Source organism: Melitaea cinxia, chromosome 24 (assembly GCF_905220565.1).
Source record: "Melitaea cinxia chromosome 24, ilMelCinx1.1, whole genome shotgun sequence".
Lineage (NCBI taxonomy): Eukaryota > Metazoa > Arthropoda > Insecta > Lepidoptera > Nymphalidae > Melitaea > Melitaea cinxia.
The window spans coordinates 8,122,814-8,135,251 of record NC_059417.1 but is presented as its reverse complement, the minus strand read 5'-3'; the positions used below and the strand labels follow the sequence as shown (position 1 = coordinate 8,135,251).

The window sequence follows — 12,438 nt, the reverse complement described above, 5'->3', positions numbered from 1 at the left end:
CGCACTCAGCAGAATAAAAGCTTTTAAGAGATTGGGGGTTAAAGATGCTGTTGATGCTGCCAGATGATTTTGAGAATGAGAAATAAAATCGTAATTTTTGCTCTTAACCTTAATAGATAAAAAATAAAAAACATTTTTATTTGTAATTGGATATTATTAAAATCAACGACGCCTTCCAAAATGTGACGATGTTCTAAGGTATCGCTCATGTTGCACTGCACTACTTTTCTTGCTATTCGCTTATGACGTCACCAAGGTGTCGTTTATCCTTGACAGCGGCGTGTCGTGAACGGATTAATGGTGACGCGCTAGGGATGCACCAGATTTGAGATATCAGATTTATTATGGCGATTTGATTGATTTTAGTTGCTTTAATTTTTTTAATAATTTTTTATTTACGTGTTAACTGATGATAGTTTCATGTTTTTTACCTTTTGTTTTATTCAAATATCAAATTATTCATAGAAAATATAACATGTTTGAGTTGAATTTTGAATAGCTTAAAAAACATCTATACCTTTTGCGTCACATTCCTATCGGTCAACTATAGACGACATTGCTAGCGGTCAACTATAGACGACTTCGGCGTTCTGGACATATCATTTACGTGGAATAAGAGTGCATGTTTTCATTTCAATGTTTCTCAGTACATACGTGTACTCTAAGAGACTTGTTTTTTATACTCAAATGATGCTTGGATATTCTATTTTGAGAAATGTTGAATTAAAATACGAGAAATGTTTTCTTCGTAAGTTTATTTAATATTTTTGTGGTCTGGGTTTTTTGTCGCCTATAGACATCGTTGGCACACATGGCTCGCAAGTGCTTGTCAAGTATAGGTGACTTTGGCGTTCAAAGGGTTAATAAAAATTTCCATAGAACCTGGATCGATAACATTCCACCGATTCTTCCAAAAACTCGGTACAAAATATATGTCAGCGCAAAGGAACAAAGTTGTTTACAAACGCACGCAAGTGCAGCGATACGTCATTTCCGATGCTACCACTCCATGAGTCAGGCGAGAGGTGAGCACGGGTCGTTATAAAAACATCTCAAGTAAAAGTAACTAGGGCCACACCTAAGTCACAGTTATCGCTGTTATTGCTTATAATTATCGTAATTACCTTATATTTTGATTTTGAACTAAGATACGTAAATAATTACGTAATTAGTCAACCCTAAATTAAACTGTTATTTGGGTTTAACAAATCTGTTTCCCACGCCATTACTTAAGTTTTCATTTTAGTCATGTCTGACGGTCGACCTAGTGTCGATAAGGATCTTAAGGATTGTGTTCCACCGTCACCAATTTTACAAGTTGCGAATCCATCCGAAATATATATGTAACTAGCACCTCACCCTGACTTCTCCCTGGTAGTTAACAAAAATTAAAAAAATCCCTAACTTTTATGAAAATATTATATAACCTATGTCCTTCGCGGATAGTGCAGCCTCCCAGCAGTGAAAGAATTTTTCAAATCGCTTCAGTAGTTTCGGAACCTATTTAATGAAACACATATAATCACTCAATCGGTGTGTGACTTTGAAACGATAGTTGACGTCATTCCCGCCGTAACACGGGCAGGACTAGGGTTGCCAGATCGGGTCGGATCCAGACCCTATTATTGGGAGAGAAAAACAATTTTTCGGGATATCGGGACTTTGGTCGGAAGAAACAAAAATAAAATTTCTTACATATACATATATATATTTAAGCCAGCAACATTTATTGTTACATCATCCGCTGCCGATACAAAAGTCTATATAAAAACTACTTTAACTGAAGTAGGGCACAGCAGGAATTTCCTGCTCAAAATCTGGAGCAGCCCGACTGGGGTAGTACCTCGACCTTACAGAAGATCACAGCTAAATAATACTGTTTTCAAGCAGTATTGTGTTCCTGTTGGTTAGTAAGGTGACCACAGCTCCTGGGGGGATTGGGGATGGGTCGGCAACGCGCTTGCGATGCCTCTGGTGTTGCTGGCGTCTATAAGCTACGGTAATCTCTTACCATCAGGTGAGCCGTACGCTTGTTTGCCGACTAAGTTGTATAAAAAAAAGATGCTGTAATGAGGTAGCTACTAGCCAGCTTAAAGGCCGAATGCAAGATAACCCCAATTTGAAGTAAATCCATGCAGTACTTTTTGAGTTTATCCCGGACATACACACAGACAAACAGAGAAAAATTCTAAAATCTATATTTTTGGCTTCGGTATCTATTGTAGATCACACCTCAAATATTCTTTTAAAAAAATATTTAATGTACAGTTTTGACTTTCCTACCATTTTATTATATGTATAGATTATATATTAGTATGATAACTTACTAGAATATATGTTTGTAATTAAAGGTGCCAAATATTTTTTAATTATACTACTTTAACACATAATCTAAGTTATTATGCAGTATTTAATCCTGACAATTGAATCTGAAAATTAATAAAAGGTCCGTATAAGATCCGCGAAAAAAGTGACGGATACGAATCTCATTTTTCCCGCAGATATTCGCGGATATGGATATCCGGAACATCACTAATACATAACATAAATAACAAACAATCATTTCTTTCCTCTTTATAAATTTAGTATAGATAACACTAGAGGTGTACGTAGTATAAACTACAATTTTGTACGAGTTTTTAGATATTATTTTGGACTTTATATCCGGTAACCCTTAAAGGGATGTCAGAAATATTAATAATGATGTTTTTTTTAAATAAATGTATCCTTCTCTTTGGGGGAACTCCAGGACTGGGGTAAAATTCTATTAAGAACTTTGTATTAAATTAGTTAGGAAATAAAACACTTTTTTGACATTTCAGCAATACATATATTTCAGAAGCAGTTCTACATTTTCGTAATGATCTACAAACATCATTTAATTCGAAAGTCAATACAATTTAAAACTATCATTCATTTATTGCGAGTCCTAGTTACTAAAATCGCAAGTCATAAGCACATTAAGTAAATTGATTTTAAAATTAATTCTTACATTTTTATTAATCGATACGCGGTATAAACAAGCCTTTTTGAGTTACTAATAACATCTGAAAAAGGCATGAGAACCAAAAAAGGACACCTACAACCTAGGACACATTTTGATTGGTGCATAAAATGATTTTATTTTTTATTTTATTTTTTCTGTGTGAGAGGCAAAAGTTATTAGACAAGCAGCTCTACAAACATTAAGTTTAAGATATACATTTTATTATCTATAACTAATATATCAATATTAAAAGTTTTGAACATAAAAAATAAAAACACAAAATCATTTATAAGCTTACAATTTCTTGCAAAAAAAAAATACATATTAATACATAATTCTAAAAGAAATATAATCCGTATAATTGTTTAATGTAATTATATAGATTCAAGTGTTAGTGAAGTAAAACTTATTGAAAACAAAGTAGACAGAAAACAAGGAGAACTCATATACAGGGTTGCCATCACATGCATATATCATATAAAAATTCCAACAGTATGTCACCTGTACGCACGTACATGAAACATTCTAGTAAGTTCCCATAGACATTCCATACGATATAGTATTGGCGACGTATGCTCGACGTTTCCAAGGTATTGCCAGCTCGTATGCACAGAATGGCAACCCCGCGTGCGTCTAACAACTCAGCCCCTCGCCAGCGGTCACTTGAGAGCGCACTCTACAAAGACGGGGGTGTCGAGGGGGTTGGGGGAAGAGGGAGGCGTTTGCGGGGCGGGGACGCCGTCGAACGAGAAGTGGGTCCCGGTCAACGGCCACAGATCCTTGAGGATCGACCTGGAACAAAGTGTACATTTTAGACATCTGTAATTAATCTAAGTGAAAACGTTCAACTATAGATCTCTCTACAGTCTGTGTGGTTTACAATGTCAAAGAATACGAGGTGGTACCATTGAGGTTCAAAAAATTACACATCATGGACTGTTTCTGTTTAACGTGAGTTTCATCCCAAATTATTTTTCACTTAAACTTTTTTAAGCTCACAGACAGTGGTTATGGTTAAATATATTATATATGGTATGATAATAATAACAAATAAACGCCTTGCTCAACGGCGTCCACTAGGATTTACTCTTGCGTCGGGGGCGTACAAACATTCGCGCGGATCGAACCCGCGATTGTCGCTGTGTCTATGCGTTGTAATAATATTTTTTCACTATTTGCATCAGCCCAAATGGGAAATATCTCAACCTTACAAACGATCACAGTTAAATAACACTGCTTTCGAGTAGTTTTGCTCTGGTAGTAAGGTAGCTAGGGCTCTGGAGGAGGGTCCGGGATATTGTCAAATGTTTTTTTAATTCATCCCATTGTTGTTCTTGATTACGAGATAATCCTACCTCTTGTAATACTAGTAGGAATACCTAGACAGTAATTAACAGTGTATTCTTGGTTGCAGGGACAGAGGTCAGCAATGGACTTGTAACGCTTCTGGTGACGCAGGGGGACTACATCCGCTCACCATCAGGCAGAATATAATAGTTTCCCTATTTTTGTATAAACTAAACATCAGCCAGACGGTACACTTGTTTGCCCACCTTTATAACATAAAAATGTTTTATATTTACCAGAGGCGCTTATCGACAACATGCCGTACTCGTGGCGTTGGGAAGCCATTAAAGGGCGAGGCGACGGGCAGCGTGTAGGCGCCCATGTCTCTGAACACAAGCCAGTCGCCCGCCATGCGCGGAGGCAGCAGAGTGGCGGGCAGCACGCAGTCCAACGCGTCGCAGGACGGACCCCACACCGAACATGGCAGAGAGCACTCTGAGGTAGGCTGGGGAGAGAAATAATGTTATACAAATTTACTACTCATTGAATGTGTTAATGTATGCTAAAGTTATTGTGTTATAAATACTGTTCGTTTTCTGAATAGGAATGATGGCCTGATGCATTTATCGTCACCTAGCTATATTTGGTTACTTAGGCTCTCTTATAATAAATATAGATCTTCTAGTTAATATTTTATTATATATATTTCTGGTGAACTGATGCGTCGTGTATATATATATCAACAGGCAAGCAGAGCTTGGAATAAGCATAGCTATAAAAATTATCTGTTAAATATTTTAGAGGGGATATCCCCTTAACTTAAAGGAGTGGAATGAAAATGTTCTAATTAGTATAGATCTATCTTTTAAAGTATTAAATAAAAAAAAAAAAATGCACATAGTGTTTTAAATTTCTACCCACAATGGCTGAATATCGACCTGAGATTTTGTATGAGATATTATTAAAGGATGAAATCTTTTCTAAAACAATGCTAAGTACACTGATTTTATGCAAGATATAAAGAAAATTGAAATTCCTCTAGTATAAAGTAATGGTAATATGGACAAATAAATTTTTTTGAAACAATAAATTTTAATTTTTTGACTAAACTTTTTCTGGTCAGAGTGTTGAAGGTTCGACTACCACCTCGAGTTTGGGTGTAAAATGTTGTGATATATGTATTATTTTTCTGTATGTATCGAAAAAAAAAATTGAAGCTATATCAGTTGGCTGTTACCTAAAACACAAGCATTAAGTTGCTTACCATAGGAACAGATATGTATGTTATAGATATGTATTAATTTATTTGAACTATATACACCTCTAGTGGCTCAGCCACGACTTGCTGGTGGTCATACAAAACGCAGTTGAAGGAGCCATACACGCCATCATTAATGAAGTACATAGTGTGCTTCTCCAATGTGCCGTCCTCTGCTGTCTTTGCAGGCAACTGAAATAAACAATCAATTAAATTATTATTGCATATATTAACGTAAACGCTCAATCTCCACTAAATACATAAATATAAGTAAGACAGTACAGTAAGAGTAAGGTACACAACTGAATGGTCTATAACAATGTCGGTTATCATATCAATTATACTCGGGACAATTTACTTATTAAATTCTTGTGTTAATTGTATAAAAGTATCTAACTAGAGTAGTAACGGACGCATGTTGGTATTGTGATTCTACCAGATGTCACCGCCGTTATAGATAAATTGTAAACTACACACCTACCCTAAAGATGGTAGTAGGGAAGGGGTTGGTACAGCGAGCACAGCCGTCACGCTACAGGTTTTCTTTCTATACAATTTGGTTGCCAAACAAGAGTATGTCGAGGTAGCCCGGTGAGGCTGCTCCAGGTTTCAAGCAAGGCATATCGTGCTGTGCCCTACATCTGTAAAAGGTAGAGGAAAGTGGGGTTTAATCACCTCTCTGGTGGCGTGTATCTGCGCAGCGAGTGTATAGGCAGCGGCGGCAAAGTATCGGCCCGGCTCTGCGATCACACGGACTGAGTGACTCGGGAAGTGGGTCTCCAGCGCTGCGTTGATAACCGCTGACACCTGTGGGTTTACTATATATTAGCTACTAGCTCAACATCGCTGTCTTAAGCTCGGTTCTTTTATTAAATAATTGTGTTTGCTTACAAAAAAAAAAATTCAATTACATCAGCAAGTAATACAAAAATGGTCAAATACGTTTTGTGAGGTATAAATCAAAAATACAATAATACCACTAGTCAGGACATTTTACTAGGAAACTAGAGCGAAAAAGTTTTCGTATATTTAGATCGTAAAATAAGACTTATCACTACACGAACAGCTACATTAGGCTACATGAGGGGAGGTAGGGGTCTAAGAAGGGCTAAAATATGACCACGTGGTTTATGGACGCTGTCTTAATATTTCATTTTATTTTATTCACGAAAAAATAATGAATCTGCTTTAGATCACATAACTGAAGTAAAACTTCTGCACAATAGGCCTGCACTGTGCCTTAGATATACGAAACGTAATTGGCTATGAGAGGAAGAAATAAAGAAAACGTGTCCTTGGACCTCTCTCTTGCTCCGTTCGCTTCGCCCGTCAACACTTTTCGTAACGCTCTCGTCGCGCATTCACCAGTTTAAAGAAATTTTACTTAAAAAAAAATTGAGGCGTTAAGAAGTTCAGCTATAATATATAAAATATTTCGAGTCATCAGCTCACCTCCCGGATGCAGGTGCCGGAGTTCCCCGGGAAGCCCCCCCCCACGTCCAGCAGCCCCATGCGGTGTCCCGCGGCCTCCCCCGCCTCGAACAAGTCCCTCGCGTACTGCAGGGCGCGCCCGTACACTGCTGTCTCCCGAGCCCCAGACCCCACGTGGAACGACACGCCCACCACCTGGAATGAAATGAGATGAAAACATTTATTTCGTCAAAACGCGATAAACACACTGAACGACCGTCAAAAATAATATAATTTACAAAAAAAAATCGTCGGTGTTTTAGGCGACTACATGCACCACTATACGGGAGCGCTTGTTGGATAAAAAATTGAAGTGAAAATATGAAGTAAAGCTCACGGTCAGGCCGAGGACGGCCGCTAGCTTCAACAGGCGAGGCGCTTCGGAGACCGGGTCGCAGCCGAACTTGATGCCCAGCGGACACTGCGCCGACGACGCGTCGCAGCGGATGCGGATCACGAGTCTGAAATGTGTTGAGGTGATGGCTGTTGTTGATGTTGTGTTACCACTTGTAAATCAAAGAGCTGTTACAATACCAAAAATGAATGTACTGTGGCACCTAATACGAACTTACGTTTCAGTTTGTAATATCCCACTACTGGGCACAGGCCTCTTTCCCCATGTAGGAGAGGGATCAGAGCTTAATCCACCACGCTGCTCCAATGCGGATTGGCAGATATATTCGTTACTATGAGTAACGATCGCTATCAGGTGTACATGATAACAACCGGGACCGACGGCTTAACGTGTTCTCCGAGGCACGGTGGAGAGACCTACAAGGACTGCACAAACACCCAGATCACGGCAAGCACCTGTATGGCCAATACAAATGTTTGTCATGTGCGGGGATCGAAACCCGCAACAGGTACAACTCATGGCTGTAACCGTTGCGCCAACGCGGCGTCTAATACTTATATACGAACTCGTAGAAGATCAAAATCAAAGGGTTAAAAATATAAAAGGCTTTAAAAAAAACCCTTTGATTGTTTAGTGAGAGTTAGCTTAGAAGGTGGGGCTCACCGGGCCTGCGGCATGTGCTGCTTGGTCTTCAGCAGCTCGGTCTCCGAGTCGAAGGTGACGCAGCTCACGCCGGCCGCGGCCGCCCAGCGCAGGTGCGAGGCCGGCTTCGCGGGGTTCGCGAAGATTATCCGTCTGCGCAGGGATATATGTTCAAAGTATTTTGAAATTATGGAAATATAAATGTCGTCGTCTGTTCCTATGTCAACAAACTTAAGTTACTGTAATGGCCGTCCGGTATAGCTAAATGTTTCTTCCCACATTTAAAGTTTCCTTTTAGACCCAATAGAGATGATTTAAAATTAGCACAGAACATAAATTATATTATTTGCGGTTTGTACTTTTAAAAGCCATCTCTTCACCCTTCCTCTCATCTCCATAATTTCGATTACAGATACAAAACATTCTCAAAACGCCTATCCATTTGTATCCACATATCCATTTTTCAGATTTTCACCCTGACTTCTCCCATTACATATAACCCCAAAACACTACTACTAGGTACTATTATTACAATTACAGTGGCTTTCACTTAATTAGAAAAAAAACTAATAACAACAATATTTAACCTGCCACTAGAGGTTTTTATTTTTTAAATATTGAAATAAAAATAAATAAATAAAACTCACTCAGGTCTCACACCCAGCCCGGTGACCAATTGCAACTCAGCCTTGGAAGCGCAGTCGAATCCAGCTCCCAGAGCCGCTAGTGTGCTCACCAGCAACTTATCATCGTTGCACTTCACCGCTGGAAACGATACGCGTGCATATTATATATCTATCAGGTACACGACTACTCGAGTCGTAGAGGTGAAACAGGTACTACAAGTTGTACAGGTACTCCTGTGTAAGTAATGTTAGATTATGTATTAAACTTACACCACTCGTCACAGAAGGCACATATATCAATATTATATATCAAATCCATTGCTTACCATAAAAAGGCTCTACACGCGGCATCATCTCCTTCCAGTGGTGATAGCGCTCCACAACCTCCCCGAGGTCCATGACGTAAAAAGGGTCCTCCTGGCCTCCCCCTACCACATCCCGGATCACATCCACGGGATTCCAGGGACCCTCCATCACCATCACGGGCTGTTCCTCCTCAATTACTTTCATTTTTCCTGGTATCTTTACCACAACCTGTGTGCGTTCAATATAACCAATGTATAAAATTACCCTACAATTCTAAATAACTTTCTTGGAAGTTTAGGTGTGATGGTATTTACATTATAATCAAAATTAAATGCTTACTGAAAACTCATTCTAATCATCATTTACTCCTTTTTCCTATATCTGTTTATAGCAGTGGCGCTTGTATAGCTTATTTTCCAATATATGTTATTATTTAAAAAAAATAAACAAAAAATGCTCTTTAATAATTTACCGCCAATGATCAATTTCATGTAGAAATTTGTTTTATTTGTTTAAACTGAGCTATACAACTCAATAATAGGCAGATAACATTTCAAGGTACCTGATAAGTCAGTGAGTGTTGCTAGTCCTCCTGGGGGCCGAAGCCCCGGCGGTCGCCGAGGCGGGTCAGCCGGCTATGCTGCGAGTGAGAGGGGGGCGGAGCGGGGGTCAAGTGTCCTCGGAGCCCGGGGCGGGGCGGGCGGCGCTAGTCCACGAGTGTCAGCTGCTGGGTGGGAGAAGCCTTGGGTCACTTGATGGCTAGATATTTACTAGTGTTTTAATGGTATATAAATAAATGTTAAAAGATTTTGTGGGCATTGGACAAAGGAACTGGATAATGCGTGGTATGGGCGTTGTTTGTCTCTTGTGTTTGTCTGGAAATCTGGTAAGGGCTTCACAGTTCAATATAGGGCCCTTAAATATGAGGCATTTATTTATTTACTATATACAACTACGGTAACCACTAAGCATACGGTTCGCATGATGAATGACGACCAAACGCGTTGCTCATCCTAAGATTGGGTAACGAAGACATTTCTTGCTTTTGAATGTTTATAATTTGAAAGATTGGTGGTACTTGTGTGGGTGTTAAGATTAATGACTTTATCTTATCATAGTTATAAACGTATAGTTATAAAATAGGTCGAAATTGAGATAATATTTTTTATAGTAGTAAAAAACGTAGTGAATGAATGTTAAAAAGTTATAGGTTATCAGTTCTGGTGGCAACTATTACTTCAATTGTTGCCACCAGCTCGAATCCCTCGACCGAAAGTAACTGTTAAAACTCTTCGCTACACAAAAATAAATAAAAAATATCTAACTATACATGGTTTCACTATTGATAATTTCGTTGGCTTTCTTTACAACTATAAACATCTGGGTTTCAACGGAAAATTTTCCATTTTAACAGTTCCTTCTGAGCGCGTGGGCGTTCCGACTAGTCTCTTCCAAGCTTGTGTGTGTATGGTGTACTATAACTACTTGTACTTAGTGTTTGTTGCCCGACGTCCACGTCCGGATAAAGCTAGATATAGTTACGCTTCCTAATTTTGACCTCGCACTCCTGAAACTCAAGCTGCGAGTGAGCGAACGAGCGTTTTTGCTGTGTATGTGCATTAATGATAAGACACAATCCTTAATAATTTAAGATGTCCGGCCTTTTAAACCAAATATCCGGCTACTAAGTTAGACTAACCGACTTAGTACTAGTGCTAGTGTAAACCAAATGCCCGGCTACTAAGTTTGACGATCCGACTTAGTACTAGTACTAGTGCTAGTACTCACGTGGTCGGCGGAGTACAGTGTCAGCGGGCGGGTGCGCGTCGCAGCCAGGGCGGGTCGACGTTGAGGACGCGGCGCCAGCAGCGCGGCGAGGGGCGCGGGCGGGGGCGGGCGGCACTGCCACCTGCGCCGGACTCGTCCGGTGCTCCCTGACACAGACATCACACCTATTTACTACATCCTGTCTAGGTAAACCTACTGATACTACACGAGATATAATAAGCACATGGCATCAACAAAGGAAAGAATTAGGAATTTTTTTTGACTCTAACCCTTTTCACCACGACGCCTAGTCTATATATGCCTGCGACGCCAGTGGTAGCACAAGCGTATTGTCGGTTCCGTACTCTCCCCGGTAGCTCTGGCTACCTCACTCACCACAGGAACACAACACTGGTTAAGAGCAGTATTATTTAGCTGTGATTTTCTATAAGGTTGAGTTACGTAACCAAGTCCAATTTTTTTGACTTAACTATTTCCTGCTATCCTTTTCTCAATAAAACAACCGATAAGTAAATAATACATATCCCAGCATAAGTTTACAATAAATTCTTCTAAACACGTAAATTACAGTATATGGCATAAACACATTAGTTAATATATAATTAGATAAGTTGTTTGTAAACAGGCAATGTAGCTCATGTTTATGAATACTTAACGAGGGAACAACATTTTGTACGGATTTTATTATTTCATACAAAAAGTACCAAGACTAGCAGTATGAGCGTTTTGCACAAAAAATGAAATTTACAGCTGGCCGGCGAACTGCGTAACGGTTTTTTTTTTTTTTGTTTTATTTACTCGTATCTACGTATAACGTCGTACTGACAGGCAATAACGAACATTAAAAAAAACTATATTATTTGACGCAGTTGTTCGGATTTATTTTTATATACCTACGAAAACATATAAGACATATATTACATCAGCTATCTGCCAATGAAAGTTCGGTCAAAATCAGCCCAGCCGTTTCAGAGATTAGCCGGAACAAACAGACAATTGTAAATTGATATTTTGGTATAATTATGTAATGTGTATACATCCTTATGCAATTAATAAAAAGCTGTTATTTTAATGTTATAAACAGACACCAATTTTATTACACATAAATTTGTTCCGAATATTATATTTACACACATTACTCTAATACATTGTTTGACGACTTAAGTGCTCCTACTAAATATATTGGTACCCTCGAAATCTTTGTCTAAATTGGTTGGTCCTTCCCACTTAATCATGTTTGATGAGTGATTGAGTTGTTGACAATTAATCAAACGCATCGCAGTTATTACAACAACAATTTTATATAATAGGTATACATAATTATATAGAGGTATTTACCTAATCCGATTATTGTGACATGTATTTATCAACAGAGTTATATTATGTTTGATTAATATTGATTAAACTCTGAATAATATTAAAGTTACGTAATGCTTTGAGTTTATAGGCTCACCACCATTATCTTTTGTGATATATCTATCACAAAAGATAGGTTTTAAAGATGGACACTTAGAAAGTATTTTAAAGAAAATCAACTTTTGACTAGCCCATATCTCCAATTTTCAGTGACCTTTCTGACTGCTCCTAAGGTTTTGTAACATACATTTATCGTCAAAAATATATATTTATATCAATTATTCGCTTCAGCCTGTAATATCCCACTGCTGGGCATAGGCCTCTTTCCCCATGTAGGAGAAGGATCAGAGCTTAATCCACCCGC

General features: G+C 38.7%; 1 protein-coding gene across 1 annotated transcript; it reads right to left on the bottom strand.

Moving 5' to 3' along the window:
- Positions 1-3,337: 3,337 nt before the first annotated feature.
- Positions 3,338-10,819, bottom strand: LOC123665425 (ornithine decarboxylase 1-like). The gene is made up of 11 exons (XM_045599734.1): positions 10,719-10,819; positions 9,493-9,654; positions 8,951-9,158; positions 8,646-8,763; positions 8,020-8,151; positions 7,339-7,462; positions 6,984-7,157; positions 6,207-6,338; positions 5,595-5,723; positions 4,570-4,778; positions 3,338-3,778 (listed from the first exon to the last, which is right to left on the bottom strand). Exons 3-11 carry the CDS (start codon positions 9,132-9,134, stop codon positions 3,646-3,648), a joined length of 1,335 nt encoding a protein of 444 aa, XP_045455690.1. The 5' UTR covers positions 9,135-9,158; positions 9,493-9,654; positions 10,719-10,819; the 3' UTR covers positions 3,338-3,645.
- Between the last annotated feature and the right edge of the window lie 1,619 nt (positions 10,820-12,438).

Excerpts from the sequence above, each read along its gene's own strand:
- LOC123665425 (XM_045599734.1), bottom strand. The coding sequence starts at position 9,134 with ATGAAAGTAATTGAGGAGGAACAGCCCGTGATGGTGATGGAGGGTCCC. Across the intron at positions 7,463-8,019 it reads CAGCACATGCCGCAGGCCCG|ACTCGTGATCCGCATCCGCT; the intron begins GTGAGCCCCACC and ends AACACATTTCAG. Across the intron at positions 5,724-6,206 it reads AGATACACGCCACCAGAGAG|TTGCCTGCAAAGACAGCAGA; the intron begins GTGATTAAACCC and ends TGTTTATTTCAG.